Source organism: Antrostomus carolinensis, unplaced genomic scaffold (genome assembly GCF_000700745.2).
Source record: "Antrostomus carolinensis isolate BGI_N321 unplaced genomic scaffold, ASM70074v2 scaffold19401, whole genome shotgun sequence".
Lineage (NCBI taxonomy): Eukaryota > Metazoa > Chordata > Aves > Caprimulgiformes > Caprimulgidae > Antrostomus > Antrostomus carolinensis.
The window spans coordinates 1-17527 of record NW_010296483.1 but is presented as its reverse complement, the minus strand read 5'-3'; the positions used below and the strand labels follow the sequence as shown (position 1 = coordinate 17527).

The 17527-nt window shown below is 38.6% G+C and overlaps 1 protein-coding gene across 1 annotated transcript; it reads left to right on the top strand.

Annotated features, from left to right (window-relative positions):
• Nucleotides 1-2744: 2744 nt before the first annotated feature.
• On the top strand, nucleotides 2745-17492 carry CSDE1 (cold shock domain containing E1). Its single transcript, XM_010178313.1, has 19 exons — nucleotides 2745-3174; nucleotides 4813-5011; nucleotides 5757-5866; nucleotides 6238-6330; nucleotides 6861-6958; nucleotides 7124-7205; nucleotides 7559-7687; nucleotides 7855-7980; nucleotides 8878-9090; nucleotides 10397-10537; nucleotides 10627-10785; nucleotides 11363-11470; nucleotides 12313-12488; nucleotides 12868-12980; nucleotides 13520-13639; nucleotides 13871-14049; nucleotides 14298-14461; nucleotides 15480-15612; nucleotides 16206-17492. The coding sequence occupies exons 2-19, from the start codon at nucleotides 4813-4815 to the stop codon at nucleotides 16251-16253; spliced, it is 2391 nt and encodes a 796-aa protein (XP_010176615.1). The 5' UTR covers nucleotides 2745-3174; the 3' UTR covers nucleotides 16254-17492.
• The last annotated feature ends 35 nt before the right edge of the window (nucleotides 17493-17527 follow it).

Sequence of the window (17527 nt, the reverse complement as noted above, 5' to 3'; positions counted from 1 at the left end):
GGGGCCGATTTTCTGGTTTTTGGATTAATCCCATGCACAGGCTCTTCCCCGAACCGCAGACCCCGTAAAAAAAAAACCAACGGATTTCCCTTTTCATGGTTATTGTAATTTTTTTCTATATGTGCACGTGCCTTTAGTGTGTCCTTGGAAGTTCTTTAACTCCCCCCCCCAATGGATGTTTTTTTTTGACTTAAAAGTGACTTCACTCATGTAGTGAACGTAGGAGCTGATCTTGTAGCTGTCACGTATGGGTTGGGGTGCTGAAGAGTTACTGTTCAGCGCTGCTCTTCCACATTCATCCGAAAAGATACGGAATAGCTTTGTCTCCACGTATCTCCAAATAGCCGTGTTGTGCGTTTTATCTTTATTAAATGTGATCTTAGCCATGTAAGAGAGAGCTGTTTCTAGCAGTCAGTGTTCTAATCCACTAAAATACATGTTCTTGCACATAACTTCTTTTTGTGAAGAAAATGGTAAACAAAACAGTGCTTGTAATCCATCAGGTTCCCCCGTTATGCTGCATAGATGGTTTCTAGCTATAAACAGCTTTGTGTGACTTGCTGGCATTTACCAAAATCTGCACCTGAAAGAATTCAAGAACAGGACTTGTGCAGCTCTTCCCTGTCTTTCCATTAATCCATTCAGCTGTAAATATACAAATGCAGAACCTGAGGTGACTTGGGGGCTGGGCAGCTGCTTAGAGTATTTACCATTTGGAGGAGTATTTATAGTAGCTGAATTTAAAAGTAAAGAATTTGATGCAGACGCACACAGTGAGGTTGTTTTGTTTTGTTTTGTTTTTTACTTGAGTTATGCTTGCTTGACAACCCAGTTTTTTTAATAACATAAGTGTAGTAAACCAATCTTCTTATCAAATTGAACTGACTGTTAAGCAAAAAGCTTATCCCTTATTCTATTACCTGACAAAATTAGCTTTAGTCATCTTTGGGCAGAAGAGGTGTTTTGATTTTTCGATGAAAATGTAATATATTCTATGCCCAGAAAAATCAGAAATGTAGTGTGATACAAGTTACACCTCTGGTATAGCTCTAATAATATTGCTTTAAGTAAATGAGGGGGAAGTACGTGAATAGGAAGGTTTCAAGTGTCTGCAGTTCCTGTGATACAGTCTCTGCCAGCTTTGTTTCTCCTGAGCTTGCTTGGGAGGATGCTTATTTGAGATCTGAAATACTGTCCGAAAATAATACTGTCCTGAAAGAGATTGTGGTCATGGGTGCCTCAATCTAGTGCGGAAGTACCTGAAAACTCAGTGATCCTGTTATTTTTGCAATAGCTTTGTTTCTTCTGATTTATATGGTTTTATATAATTGAATCTTTCCCTGCAAACCTTTCACACCAGATACCGGGTTGTGCTGCCCTTACCCAGTTTCTCATTTAGTCTCATTCACGTGTGTAATGGTCTGACAAGAAAACTCATTTCAGCTGTAAGTTTTTTCAGAGCGGTGACTAAAGGAAGATCCTTCGTCTGGAGGAGAGGTCATTGAATGACAGACCCTCGTGAGAACTGGGTGATGAGTCTGTGTGCAGCCGTTGTGTGCTTTGGGAGTCTGGAGTTCCTGTCTGTAATAGCTGCCTGCAGTCAGCATTTCCCCTCTGATGAGAGTTAGTCTTTGCATTCATGTTTCAGTTACCTGACTCTTTCAAGTTCACAGAAGGGAGTTCAAAGCTCGCTGTAAGTTGTGAAATTCACTTTGCCACTACAGTGCACAAGTAGGTTCTGACCATGTTTTTGCTCCTATGGTGTGGGACTTGTGGAATGACTTGGGGAAGAGTTGTGCTTTGATCCTTCATACCTTTATATTACTGTGTAACATGGTAGTTTATCCATAGATTCATAGCAGTGTTGCTTATTAGCAGCTTTTGTCCACAAAAATACCCTTTTCATATATATATATATATATCTGTTGGGTAATCAGCAAAATCAAAACAAAACTGGATCTTATTTCTCTTCCAAAAAAGCTTTTGTTTCTATAAGGTTTCAGTTTTACGTGGTAGGTGGCAGTTTGTCTAAGCTGCTTTCTCATGAAAACACAAGGGTTCTCTCTGTGAGATAATTATTACCTAGTTACTGTTGCAGAGAGGCTTCTCTGTCATGTTATCTACACGTAATCAAAACTTTGCAAACACCGTTTTAGGAAGTCCAGAGAATGGCTCTGCAGTTTTTACATGCCATGGCAGGGTGCATGTGGTCCGTGTACATATAACCAAGAAGTTTGTTTTTATACAAAGCTAAAGGTGCTTCAGGTGTTGCTAGTCCTTGACTTACCTTTTGGAACAAAAGTTATCAGGAAATTCTAATCCTCCTGCCCCCAAACACCCTGGTGCTACCCTGAAGGTCTGTTCAGCCACTTGCTAACTAAATATGAGACAGCACCCATATAAAATTACTGATAGGAGGACTAAGACTTGCATTAAATTATGCTGCTTTTCATCTAAATGAAGTTGCTGGTTTAGTTGTACAAACTGGAACCTTCCTGAAATGCCCAACTGCATCTCAACAGTTTGAAATTGGAAATACCGTATCCCTGGCTTGGAGGTAGAGCTTCTTGGAGAACAAAACTGAAAATGGGAATGCCAAATATATCTGTAAAAGAATCTTTCCTAGCATGGGTCAAACCTGCAGTATGAAGGTAGAGGAAATGCACCTTTATGTAGGAACACCTAGGGCTGATACCTGATTTCTTTTAAAGTGATACTTAGTGTGTGTCTTTTTCCTTTTTCCAGTATGAAGTGGAACAGAACAGAATTTACCACCTGAAACTGCTGCTTCAAGTTCAGATCAGGAAAAGAATATACCACATCGTAACAACAACTCAAGACCAAAGAAGAGGAAACTTACACTGAAGATACAAGGCTTGATCTGAAACAAGAAGTTTGTGCCTACTCAACAGCTTCAAAAGAGCACGTCCCAACGCTGCTAGTAGTCTTTGTTTTCTCCAGTGCTGTGTTGAAACTGCCCAGGGCAGCAGCACTTGTATTCTATTAGCTTGATAGATTACATTCTTTTGCTATCTTTTTTGTTTCTCTCTTTCTCTCTCTCTCTCTCCCTTTTTTTTTTTTTAATAATAGCAGTCTTCATCCTTAGAAACTTGTGCTGAAACAGAAGAATCGGCTAATACTACTGAAAGTGCAATATTTGAATATCACTGCGAGGTTGGTGCATGAGTTATATAGAGTTATATAGATCCCTAAGCTAATAGGAAACAATTTGTCAACAGGAGGGTGTGGGTTGTGTTATGGGGTTTTTTTAGCAGTTCTTTGCTGTTGTGTTGATTTAGTGGTAGTATGACAAATTAATAGGACCTGCAATATGGTTCTGTTTAACAATGTTTATAACCCTAGAGAGCTGGTTATTAATGTTTCTGTCTTCTAGTAATGTTAGTGTTGTGTTTTCAATCCCTTTTTTTTTTTTTCAAATAATCTCTGTTTTAGTCTTCTAAATCTTACTGCACAGATATTTTGGAGGGGGTTTTTTTTTCCCTTTCTCTGAATACTGGAATTGGTGGGGTTCATAGTTCTTATTCTTGTGAACTGACAAGGTTAGCTGTGTTAAAAGTCAACTGTTAGGAGTGAGCTGTTGGCAGTGGACAGCACAGTCTGGTAGTCGTTGTGGTCCAGTATCTAACCGTTATATTGTAGGTCCAATGGGTTGTAGCCTGTTACTGGAAGCTTCTTAATGTTTTATGACAATACTCCTTGATACACATCAATAGATGTGTTTGGTTTGTTTTGTTATGCTGTCATAACATGACATTTTAACAGGTAGAGCAATATGACAAGCATCTGGAAAGACTGATGATATTATAGTGTATTTTTATCTCTACATCAAATTTTAGCACCACTCCGAGGAGCCTGTCTTTGTTGGAACTTCAGCTGTCAGACTTTAGATGACTGATGATTTCTTTATGCTGTGCTACTAATACTGCTTTAAACTCAGACTGTTCAAATACTATCGTGCAATGGTAGTCTTTGAGCAAGAGATTACAGCAGTGTGGTTTTCTAATCCTAAAACAGGCTCTTCTGAACTTGATTTTTTAGGTAGATTTTTGTAATTTTCCTTGTCTGACGTACCTTTATTAGTAGCCTGTTACTTAATGCCTGTGGCAGGGGTGCACGTGTGTTCATGTGCTTACCTTGTATCAGAGATGTGAAGTGGCCATTTTGAAAATGACTCGCAAAAAGCATTTGTCACACTGATTTGAGCTTTCAGAATGGGCTCATGGTCTTGCCTGTTATTCTCCTGGGAACAGGTATAATAATAATATATAATTTTCCCTTCCTTGGACGACCAATTTATTTTTGAAAAAAGTATTCAAAACTCGAGGTTAGCTTAAAATCAAACACTTCAGCTGTTGCCTTCTCACAAGGGCATCTTGTATACGGAATGTCCTAGACCTTGCCTTCCTCAGAAGCTGGGGGTTCATATATTGGAGTGATGCTCTTCAATCACTTGTAAGCTGGTTTCCAAACAGCATAATAAGACATGCTGTAGCTATACATTTTAATACATTCAGTAACTCAATATCTATATTAAAGTAAGAAGCATGACCATTTTACAAGTTACTCAAATGTTTTTTATCTCCACTAAACATATTGCTGACTGAATTTTAAGGATTACTGTTTTATATTTGGATATTATTGCTCTATTTTAAAATGGTTAAATAATAACTTCCACAAGCTCTTTGTGCTTGTTATTCTGTTATGTAGGCATGAAGAAAGGAAGTTTATTTTAATAAAGTGAGTGGTTTTTGGTTTTTGTTTTGTTTTTTTTCTACGCTTTCTTTTAAATAGATGAGCTTTGATCCAAACCTGCTCCACAACAATGGACACAACGGGTACCCCAATGGTACTTCGACAGCGCTGCGTGAGACTGGGGTTATAGAAAAACTGCTGACCTCTTATGGATTCATTCAGTGTTCAGAACGGCAAGCTAGACTGTTCTTCCACTGTTCACAGTATAATGGCAACTTACAGGAGCTCAAAGTAGGAGGTAATTAGGCAACTTTCAGAGCTTCTTGACTGAGTGAAGACCAGTCTCTTTCACTTGCCATAGAAAATCCTTTTATCTTGTGGCATGAGCAGATGCATGCTGTTGCTTCTGATGGGCTAAAGAGACAACTGAGGTAATAATCTACCGCTCAACGATGAGAGACCTTTACAGCTCTTAAGCTTTGTGCAGCTTGTAATAATACAGTTGTGGCCATTGTGGGAAAGGTGTGGTGTTAAGTCAAGCTTGTATAACTGAGTTGGAAGCAAGTGCTTATGCTCTGGAAGGATATACCTCATGTGCTCAGTACTTCTTTTTTTAAAATTACTTCGAAGATGGCTGATTGTTTTTTCAGAACAAGGAGGCTGCTAATTCATGCTACTAATTAAAGTGGCAGTGAAGTTTCTAAGCTGTTTAATGGCATATGTTATGTTGTCTGAACTTCAGTGTGAAGTCTGCTGTATACTGAGTGGGGCAGGGAATTATTGAGGAGCAAACCATTAAAACAGAGTAGTTCATTAGCAGCAGGAGTGAGCAAGGAGAACAACCAGAGGATGTTTGTGAATAGACTGTCCTCCTCTGTAAAAAAAGCACCTGAGTTTAATTTACTGTGTTTGGCAACAAGCAATGAGTTATCAAATATAACCATTTAGTGATTTAAACAAACAAAACACACCCAACCAAAACAAACAAAAACCACCACAAACAAAACTCTGTGAAGCTATTATAATGTTTGGTTGTCTCGTAGACGATGTTGAGTTTGAAGTGTCTTCTGATCGCCGAACTGGAAAACCCATTGCTATTAAATTGGTGAAGATAAAACCAGAAATATTACCTGAAGAACGAATAAATGGACAAGTTAGTGCCTTTTCTCTATACGTGCATGATTTCCATCCTTTACTCCAGTACAGAAGGCTAGATTAATTTAGCATGCATATTAATTACATACGTTCAGTTCTACTGAAATATACTTCTGTTGTTCTGATAAAAATTCAGAGGTTCAGTTTGAGCTCTTACTTGGCTCCAAACAGCTCTTGGAGTCAGCAGGTGTTCTGTAAGATTGAAACTTTGCAGCGTGGCATTCACTGTTCATTTACACTAGAAGTGCATCCCTGAGTTTACAGTAGAGGATCCTGAGATTCATTTTGTATTCAACAGTGCTGCTCCTGAAATGACTAGCAATGCAAATTTTTTTATTTTTTTATTTTTTATTTTTTTTGGACTGGTAGGTTGTGTGTGCTGTTCCTCACAATTTAGAGAGTAAATCTCCAGCTGCCCCGGGTCAGAGTCCAACAGGGAGTGTATGCTACGAACGTAATGGGGTAAAGCTTACCTATTTTACTTGAACTCTTCACTGATCCATCACTGTGGTTTATGAGCAAAAATACTGACACAATTTAATGTAGACAATTGGCACTGCTCAGAACTGTAGTTTTTGGCAAAGAAAAGGAAGCATACTTTGGTAATTACTACAAACAGAAATGTTAATTGACAGCTTGCTTGCTTATATCTGTAGAGAAATTCATAAAGAGCCAAATAATTGTTTTTCTCTTCTAAAAGTTAAGCTGGGTTATGTAATGTTCATGTGTCTGTATCTTTATCTTTTCATGTTTAGAAATGGACATTAAGGATGGCCATGTACAAACCTTTGAATTTATGTTGCTTGTTACAGGCTCATTAAAACAGCAGAATCCAAAAAAATAGTTTTGAATGCCAAGTTTGACAATTCTCAATTTTCTAATTAAGTTAATTTCTTTAATAGCAGATATTATTATTAAACAAAATTGTGTTAATATTTCTTTGAATCAGCTATTCTGCAAATAGATTAATATTAGTCAATGTTAATTTACAGGAAGTATTTTACCTGACTTATACCCCAGAGGATGTTGAAGGAAATGTACAGCTGGAAACAGGAGATAAAATAAACTTTATAATTGATACAAATAAACAGTAAGTTGGTGTTGCTTTTTTGACTTCATGCTTTGTTTTAGTAGTCAGGCAGCAATTCATGCCTGTTCCAAGAACTGAAATGGCATTATGAAATATAATCTTAATTTTTGATCCAGTTTTGAGTTGTTTCAGGTTTTCTCTGTATACTTTTTTTCCCCCCTCTAGTACTGGTGCTGTAAGTGCTCGTAACATTATGCTATTAAAAAAGAAACAAGCCCGCTGTCAAGGAGTAGTCTGTGCCATGAAAGTAAGTGATGCTTTAGCTTCAGAGTTTCATTTGAAACTGAAATGCTGTTCTGCAAAGTGGTGTTATAAGTAATACATTTAGTGCATTAAGAGCTATTAACAGCTTGGAGCTGTGGGTGTGAACTGGGTGAAATGGTTTGTAACAGCTAATCTTTGATACTAATATTATTCTTAACAAAGAAAGTCCCACTTATTTCACTTTATATTCTTGTGCTAGTCTGTTAGCTGTATGCACTCGAAATTACATCTACCATACTGTCATAATCTTTCATTGTGTTTGATAGAACCTGTAAAATTTTGTCTTGGTATGTTAAGAGAATAGGCAATTTATTAAACACTTTGTTCTGTTCTTAGGAAGCCTTTGGATTTATTGAGAGGGGCGATGTCGTGAAGGAGATATTCTTTCACTATAGTGAATTTAAAGGTGACCTAGAAGCCTTACAGCCTGGTGATGATGTGGAGTTTACAATCAAAGACAGAAATGTAAGACGAAATCCCGTAAAAACTGAAAAAAAGGTCCTCAGGAATAACTGGACAGCTGTCTGTTTTCTCAAGTTCACTTGTAAAAAGAAGGGGGGAGGCGGTTCATTGGAAAATATCTACTGCCTTACCTCTTCTTTGTGGGTGTTTGACTGATGTTGTGCTTTTAGGGTAAAGAAGTTGCAACAGATGTTAGACTGCTGCCTCAAGGAACTGTCATTTTTGAAGATATCAGCATTGAACACTTTGAAGGAACTGTAACCAAAGTAATTCCAAAAGTACCCAGCAAAAACCAGGTGAATTTCAGTATTTTCTTAAGTTGTATGTGAAACATTGTGTTTGTTCTGTTGAATTCTTAGTCAAACAGTAAAAATGTTCCCCTTTCCCTGTACCAGTGCTGCATAAGCATCACGTCAGAGTAAAGGAGTGAGCTTGTACCTGACTTGTAACAACTATTCGTAGCAGTTATAGTTTGCAGTTTTTCTAAAGGGTGTAAAGAGCAAGAATTAGGGTAGTAGTACATTGGAGTGTATATGTTTTCTTTGATATTTCAGATACTTCCCATTAAATTTTGAGGGTTTAGGATGTATCTTTAAGGCAAAAGCATAGGGGAAAAAGGGAGAAAATATTTGTTGAAATAAGCCTGATCTGTGGATTCCTGTGAGCATTAACAGTTAATGAGGTTTCTGCCAGAGAGATAACTTGACCTTTAATGTTTGGCTTTGAGGAAAGAGTTTAAAGAGTGTACCAGAGCACTTCCCTTAAGGTTTTAAGTGAGTCTATGTTATTTTGGGAAGATCAGGAGTGTGGTTTATTGTGTGTTTTGGACTCTTAAAAAGAAAGACACTTAACTTTTTAACTTTAGAAGTGTTCTAAGTATGGTTATAAATTTAATTATTGAAATAGTCTTAATGTCTTTGGCAATGAGTGCTTGGTGCTTAAAAGAAACTAAAACAAACAAAAAAAACCCCTCCTAACAATCCACCACCACCAAAAACTACCTTGTATTTGGCTATGGACAGTAAATTACAAATGAGAATTGGGAGAAATGAAGCACAGTGGTAGGAGTCCAGCAGGCATTTTTGTCATCTATACTTCTGTTAGCATTAGTGTTTCTGCCAACTATTCTCTTTGCAGTTATGCTGAGTCTTCCAGGTGAACTGACTTTTTCTGTTGGGTTTTCTGTTTGTTAGAGTGATCCCTTACCTGGCCGCATCAAAGTTGACTTTGTGATTCCTAAAGAACTTCCATTTGGAGACAAAGATACAAAATCCAAGGTGACCTTGCTGGAAAGCGACCATGTTCGATTCAATATTTCAACAGACAGGCGTGACAAACTGGAACGAGCCACCAATATTGAGGTTCTCCCCAATACTTTCCAGTTTACTAATGAAACTAGGGAAATGGCAAGTATCTATCTTTAAAAGTTTTAAATTTTGAGGGGAAATTAAAGTAAATCATGGGGGTTTTGTCTTAAATAATAATTATATGAAAATCAGTAGTGTCTTCCATTGCCTTTCAAGAATCCAGTCCTCAAGTGTATGCTTCAAACAAAGTGCTTAAATGGTGTAAAATTCAGAATTAATGCTGTGCTGCTTTCTGTGAAAAGAATAAAAAGTTAACTTTTGAGAAAATAAAATAATAGTAACTGATAGTAACTGAGTCGAACTGAATGTGTTAATGAATTCTGTCTTGCTCAGTACCTCTGGCATGATCTGGTACTAGGTCTTTCTAACTTGAGTAATTAACTCTTTCAGCAACTTTATGGAGTGATTTTTGTTGTTGTTGTTGTTTCCCCCCCCCCAACAGGTCAGAGTGAGAAATCAATTTTTTTTATTATTTTTTAACTTTATGGAGTGATTTTTGTTGTTGTTGTTTCCCCTGCCCCCCAACAGGTCAGAGTGAGAAATCAATATTATTTTTTTTTTAATTTTTAATTTTTTACAGTTGGTAGGGCACAGTGCATTGTGTTTATCACTCAGCATTCCATTTCTAGTGGTTACCAGGAAGGACACTCCTGCAGGGGGATTGGACTAGATGATCTTTTGAGGTCCCTTCCAATCCCCAACATTCTGTGATTCTGTGACACTAAAACGTTATGTAACATGCTTACCATAATAAACACGTGTGGTTATGATAGTCTTAAACTTCTTTATAAGAAAGCTTTTTAAATTCTTCATTTGTTTATGGAAGTCTGATGGGTTTCCTCTTAAAATTCCTTTCAACTACTGGTTTTATTTTCTGTTTATTTAGGTTCTTGTGTGTTTCATGTGTGTTACTATGTTATTATATACTTGTATAGATGATGCATGTATTTGTAGAGTTACTGCCTTCAAGGTTGTGTTCTCTGCATAGTAGTAATGTCAGGTTCTTTAACTGTAGTTCTTCATGTTAATGGCTTCAATTAATTTAATCTTTCCCACTTAATAAGAAATTAAGTTGAGAAACTAGGTAAGTATGACTTATTTCCATTTCAGGTTGACTATAGCTGTTAGCACTACAGTCTGCAAGGATTCAGGCTTTGTTGATCTAGTTGAAGATGTCCCTGCTCATTGAAGGGGCTTTGGACGAGATGACCTTTAAAAGTCTCTTCCAACCCAAATGATTCTTGTGTTCAGGTTATTACATACTCCACAGACAGATGTGGAGTGCCTGTAGACAGATGTTGCATACTAGAAGTAAAACTGTAATTGTCCATTTGACTATTCTCAGGGTGTGATTGCAGCAATGAGAGATGGCTTTGGCTTCATTAAATGTGTGGACCGGGATGCTCGCATGTTCTTTCACTTCAGTGAAATTATGGATGGAAATCAACTCCATATCTCTGATGAAGTAGAGTTTACTGTCGTTCCTGTAAGTGAGATTAATAGTTCTATGAAATTTTTAGTTTTTAAAGAAATTACATGCAGTCTGTCTGAAATCTGATCAATCTTGTTTCTCAGGATATGTTGTCTGCCCAAAGAAATCATGCCATAAGGATTAAAAAGCTTCCAAAGGGCACGGTTTCTTTCCACACCCAATCAGATCACCGTTTTGTGGGCACTATAGACAAAGAAGCCACTCCATCCAAAGCCACTAGCCCAAATAAAGGCAAAGAGAAGGTAATGCTGCTCTTCTACTTGTGAAGTACCTGTTCTGTGTTCCTGGCTTTGCAGACTGAGGCTTGTTCCTTAAAATCTGTAATTCAACTTTTTGAAGCACTGTTGATCCTGTGTAAATGTGAACTACACTGATTAGCTAATGACAGCAGTCAGGGAAAACTAACTTGTGTGAAACAAGGCCATAAAAGTGGTGTTAATGATCACATTGAGGATAATTTCCAAGAACTTGGTGGGAAGTTTCTTTCTACCTCCTACTGCATAAGATGCTAGATAGAACTGATTAAAATTCTAGGGCTAGAGCAGAACCTCTGTTGTTTGTCTTGCTGTTCTAAACAATGCCAGAATAATTAAACTTCCAATAAATACTTAGCTGGAAATACTTTATTTCCTCTAAAAGTATTGTCTAATATAATTTAAAACTTCTTACTCAGAGTTAATTGCTGCTTTGTATTTTTGAGTTATTGAGCAGTTAGTTACTGTAACACTACTGTGGCTCAAAGGCTTGAATTGCATGTAGTAAACTTGTTTGCTTACAAATAAGACACTGATTGCTGAATTCTGATGTCTTGATTTTTAGGAAGCTGAAGATGGAATAATTGTTTATGATGACTGTGGAGTAAAACTGACCATTCCTTACCAGGCCAAGGATGTGGAAGGATCTGCTAATCCCCAGATAGGAGATAAGGCAATATAACTAAGTATACCATTGGGAAATATTTTTTTGCGTGTTGTGGGATCTGAGCTTCTCCTTGCCTTGTTACTGGATTTGTTCTCCCTCTCAGAACAAATGAAGGACAAGGCATCTGCATAATGTCACCCATTTCTTCTCTTCTGTCCTAGGTTTGAGTGACTTAATCTTCTGTATAACTAAGAAAAATACCCTAAAACCTGGTGATACATACATGAAAAAAAAGTCTTAGTATGTAAATAATGCTTTTTAAACGAGGAAATCTTATCATTAAGATAGTGGCCTCTGCTTGTGAATAATCAAGAGAAAATTAGCATAAAGACTTTGAGGTGAATGTTGAAGACAGAACATACCCTTACAAGCAAATTAGCCTGAGAGACCATGGAAAGGGAGAAAGAGCTTGGAGATCTGCAAGAGTGGCCTAAAAACTGTCAGTATTCAGGAGCCGTGCTGGGAAGGCGCTGAATACTGGTTTTAAAAATCTGAAGCGAGTGAGCAAAGCTGGGCACACGCTCACTGTGGGCCACTGGTAGTGAAAGGCAGCAAATGACAACAGAGAGATTCTCATCTTTAATGAGTAAAAGAAGCTGAGTGCTGGAGGCTGGCTTGCCTTGCAGATGTCACTGGTGTGACTGCTGCTCTTTGGAATGTAGTAAATGTCAATGACTGACAGAAGTTTCAGGGAGAGTAGTAGCTAAAAAATTCCTTTCCTGGAGAACCGAGACACTGATTAGAGCTACACAGTTTTGAAATGAGTTGTTTCAGGGTTGTTTTTTTGGTGGTGGTTGTGGCTTGCTTGATTGTTTTCTGTCTAGTATTGACATGCTCCTCTTCAACAGGTTGAATTCAGTGTTTGTGAAGTGAAGAGAACTGGTCTACAAACAGCTGTTTCTGTCAGAATGCTGGGACGCAATTACAGCTCGAAGAGGCTTTTGGGATATGTGGCAGCTCTGAAAGATAACTTTGGATTTATTGAAACGGCCAATCATGATAAGGAAATCTTTTTCCACTACAGGTGAATGGCAGTTTTATTACTGTGTTTTTCTTTGTGTGTGTGTGTGTAGGTTTTCTGTTGGGGAGGGGAGTTTGGTAGGGTTCATATTAAACCCATTTGGACTTGACACACATACATACTTGCTTAGGTGTCTCAAGTTCCATTTATTATCTCTGCTTTCATGTTAGTCAGCAATCTTGGTATTCTATGCTTCTGAGTTCCAGGCCAAGATACACAGTTGTACTGTATATTTTAAATGCTTCACTTGAATGATGATTTCTTTAAAACGTGAGGTGCTGAGCTAGTTAAATGTTTTCTGATCAACTTACGTAATATGTTGGGTGAGCATCACTGTTGTCATGTAACTAAAGGAAAATTGTACATAATTCTATTCCTGTAGTGAATACTGTGGTGATATTGATAGCCTGGAACTTGGAGACACTGTTGAATACAGCTTGTCAAAAGGCAAAGGAAACAAAGTTAGTGCAGAAAAAGTGAACAAAACACATGCAGGTAAGACTGTACCTGGTATTTTCTGCTTACAAGGCTCTTGGCAGGTGCTGGTGGATAAAGTTTGTTAATAAACTGTTTGCAGTTGGAGCTTAGACCAAGAGGATGATGTTTAATGTTTGCTGAAAGCTGTTGCCTGTGTTTCCAGAGAACAGACAAGTGTAGACCAGCAGTCTTGTAGAAAGTAGCAGCTCTTTTTGGACCTTTATCATACTCTGTCCTTGTCAGTTGGAGGTTTATAAGGAGAGACCTAGTGGCAGAACTTGGCAAATTATTAATTGCACTAGTTGTGCTGTACCTCACAGAAAGAAATATTTCTCTGCTTCTATGTTTGAACTGTCAGTGTAGTCTTGATTCTAAAAGTTATCATTACTTACTGCTGTGTTAAAGCTGTTCCAGTTTTACTGGGTGATAGAGTACACTGCCTTAGGTGGCCTGCAATGCAAATTATTGGCGCCTGGTCAATCTGAATAATTTACTAATTCTTCCTGAAATAATGTATGACTAGAACATCCTGTTCTTGCACTCTTGTTTCTTTTCAGTGAATGGTATCACTGAAGAAGCTGATCCAACTGTTTACTCTGGTAAAGTAATTCGTCCTTTAAGGAGTGTAGATCCCACACAAACTGAATACCAGGGCATGATTGAAGTCATGGAGGATGGTAAGATTTGTTGCTTTTAGATTATATGTTCCTTTCACAAATGCACAAGAAGTGTAGAAGTTTGTTAAACTCTAAATGGAGGTGTTGCGGATGATATTCACGCTATAGACTCTATTCTTACTACTAAGCTGACAGTAAAAGTATCATTTCTAATACTGAAAATAAATTCTAAATGCCCTCAGGTGGGAAAGGATGCCTCTCAATTCTGTCTTGTACTTTTTCCTCCTCTAGGTGAGATGAAAGGAGAAGTCTATCCATTTGGAATTGTTGGAATGGCAAACAAAGGTGACTGTCTGCAAAAGGGAGAGACAGTAAAGTTTCAGCTCTGTGTTCTTGGCCAAAATGGGCAGACGATGGCTGTTAACATCACACCGTTCCGCAGAGCCACAGTGGAATGCGTGAAGGATCAGGTGAGTGGCTGCTGCTGTAAGACAAGATTGATGTTAATAGGAAATAACTGCTTGACTTGGCATCGAGCACATCGAGAACGCGCTTCAACGCTTGAATCCAGCAAAGCTTGTTGAGCATAAATGGATTGCTTTGTACTTCGGAGGGTTTTTTTCTCTAGAAGCAGTGGAACTGCAATAATGAGTTCAAGTCATTGCATCTGTTTGAATCGAGAGGAAAAGAAATAACCTTGTGATGTGTTGCTTTTTAGTTCGGTTTCATTAACTATGAAGTGGGTGACAGCAAAAAGCTCTTCTTCCATGTCAAAGAAGTTCAGGATGGTGTGGAGCTACAGGCTGGGGATGAAGTGGAGTTCTCTGTAATCCTGAACCAGCGCACAGGAAAATGCAGTGCCTGTAACGTGTGGCGTGTCTGGTGAGGATCTAGAATTGAGTGTGTTAATCTGGCGTGGTATCTGTGTCACAGTAGTGGGGTGGATGCTGCTCCTGAACTGCTCCTGAACTGAGCTAGCTGTTCTTAGAGTGGGAGCTCTGAATTTCAGCTGGCTTCAGTGAGAGCCGCTCACCCAAGAACCGGCGGCACTTGTAGAGTGTCAGTACAGTGCAGCAGGAAAGCTCTGAGCTTTTCTTGATTACAGATAGCTTGGGGTTTGGGGTTGGTTGGGGGTTTTGGGTTTTTTTGGGTTTTTTTTTAATATTTTTAAGTTCCTCCCATAGCAGGAACTTGGATACAGCCTTCTAAGTAGAAATTAATGAGTGATAAGAAGACAGATGATATTCCTATGTAGTTACTGGCCTCTCTGGCCAGCATAGTATATAGTGCTTTTACCTGTTTCCTGAAGAGGAACTTTTATTTTTAAATAGAAAAACAATGTTGTTAGCCACTCTTCTTTTTGGCATGTCATTTCTTAAGGATGATGGGTTGGGTTTGGGGGTTACTTTTTGCTTTTGAACTACTTACACGTTTTGAAGAAAATGGCACAACTTGGATTTTGCTTAAGCTTGAGATAGCTTCCTGTTGCTGAACAAGTGCTGACAGTTCTTTCTCTCGAAGTTCTGTTCTCGTCTTCAGTGATGTTAAAGCTGTGCTGTTGTGTACTGGCAACTCCTAAGCCTTTTATTGTTTCAGTTAAAGGGAACAGAAATGTAGAAAACACTACTTCTGTGTGCATGAGAGTAAATGCACCACCTCTACTCACTAAAGAATACCCTTTGAGAATACTGTTTATGCTACTTCAGTAATTCAGCTCATGAGTAAAAACCTGTGTTTAAAGTAATGGTTTTGAGGCAGACATACGTGGTGTCATGCAGAAGGTTCTGCTTTTACAAGAGACAGGTGATGCTAATGGCTTAATGGGGAAAGTGACTGCAAATCAGGTAGCTTCCACCCTTTCTGGGGAGTCATCAGTGCTCTGTGTGCTTGACTGTTACAGTGAAGGCGCCAAGGCTGTTGCTGCTCCGCGTCCTGATAGACTTGTTAATCGTTTAAAGAGCATTAATCTGGATGATGCCAATGCTCCTCGTCTAACAGTTCTTCGTCAGCCCAGGGGACCGGATAACTCAAAGGTACATAAGATAAAAGGCTGGCTTGCAGAATAACTGTGGTTTGTGTTTTAACTCAGATAACATAACTTTGCTTTCTCTGTTGGAAGCCTAAACTGTCTGAAACATGGTGTCTGCTTTCATTCCATAGTGAACTAGTCACCTGCTTTGTGAGATTAGATTATTTTGGTGTGAAGTCAGGGGCTCTGTACTCTGTGTTGACAATGTACAGTGTGGTTTCAGAAGAGCATGCAGTATAGAAGCAGCCAGGTGCTTGCTGTGTTCTAGCCCGTAATGGCTATCTTGGTTTGGTTTTTCTTTTATAAACCTCTTGCTTCCCTTGTCAGAGATAGGAAGTGAAATTCCTTTATCTAAACTTGGTTTTCACATGAGGTTCTGCCACCACGTGAGAAGCAGGAGGAGTAAAGTGTCTGGGAGTCTGTGTAGTATTTAGGACTATAAAGAGCAACCCCCAGAACCTGTTTTGTTGCTGTCTCTGCTTCTGAAGACAAATGTGGCTGACTGGAAACGTGCTAATGCTGCACTTAGTTGGAACACAACAGGTATGCTTTAAAGCATGGTGCTGGAGCTAAAAGTTGTTTTTATTTTCCTTGCAGGGATTTGGTGCAGAGAGAAAGATCCGTCAAGCTGGTGTTATAGACTGATCCACAAAACCCATACCCGATGTACGGCTGAGTGCTGGGGCTGGTGAAGGGTACTGAATATCTCCCTGTTCACCCCTTCCTCCAAATTCTAAGAAGCTATTACACCAGTTTTAACACCTTCTCATGTTATGTTTAAAATAAATTTATGAAACCATTTTAAAGTTATGCACAGTTGCATTCTGGAGAACTTAAGGTGGCGCCTTATAGTATCACATTTTAGAAGCTTGTTTTGAATGGTGCATTTAACGCAACTGGTAACTGCAAATCTCCATTGCCTGTGTGAGTAAACATTATAGACAGCTCTACTCGGGTAGACCTTACGGAATTCTGCACTGCAGTTACCTGTGCTTTCTCTCTTCTTTTGGCCAAGGTGTTCCTATGCCTTAGTGCTCAGCTGCATTATGTCTTTCCTTCCACGTGGAAGCGGAAGGCTCATTTCAGCTCACTCTGCTCAAGTTCTGAGGACCATATGAGGGTGGAATAAGTTCAACTTTATATAAAATCTGTATGAACATTCAGGTAACTTCAGTTGGTGGCCAAATGTTACAATGTTTTCTTATTTCATTTAACTCGAGTCCTTTAGCCAGCAAAGTTGTTAGAGCTCAATGAAAGTCTCTTTCCAGGGTAGCGTTCTGAAACAACAGGCAGTGCAGAATTTCATAAGGCTGAGGTGTGCCATCAGTGTGGTAATTTAAATATATTTAAAACAATGCACAAATCTGCTGCTGCTTAGAACACTGCAGCTTCTAAACCCCCTTTCTTTTACTGATTTAAATTTAAAAAGAAAAGAGGTTGTGCCTGAAGTGAATACTTTTTTTTTTTTTCCTTTTTTGCAGCCGGCACCCCGTGTACTGTAAAAGAATAAATACTTAGGCTTTCCATAGCTGTACTGAGACTTTCTTCAAGGTGAAATAGTTGATGTCTGTGTGCTTTTCCCCCCCCCCCACCCTCCCTCCTGTCCCTTCCCCACTCCTCCATTTCCCCAGTCACACTTTATCAAGCAAGAGAACGGAATGATTGGTCTGAGTATCGCTTTACCCCCAAGGATCAGGAGTTGCTCTGGGAATAGAGGGCAGGACTGTGGGTTTGGTTTTGTTTTTTTCATGTTACCTCTATTCTCAATTTAGGGTTTTTCTTCTCTGGGAGATGCATTATCTTTGTAAAACAAACATTGCTTTCTCCAGTTTTTTCTGTTAATGGCAAAGAATGGAAATAGAATAAAGTTTTACTGATTTTGAAAAAAAAAAAAACAAAAAACAAAAACCCCGGCCTGG

Coding starts and splice junctions, on each gene's coding strand:
- CSDE1 (XM_010178313.1), top strand. CDS start 4,813: ATGAGCTTTGATCCAAACCTGCTCCACAACAATGGACACAACGGGTAC. Junction 5,867..6,237: donor AAGAACGAATAAATGGACAA/GTTAGTGCCTTT, acceptor TTGGACTGGTAG/GTTGTGTGTGCTGTTCCTCA. Junction 12,981..13,519: donor AGTGAACAAAACACATGCAG/GTAAGACTGTAC, acceptor GTTTCTTTTCAG/TGAATGGTATCACTGAAGAA.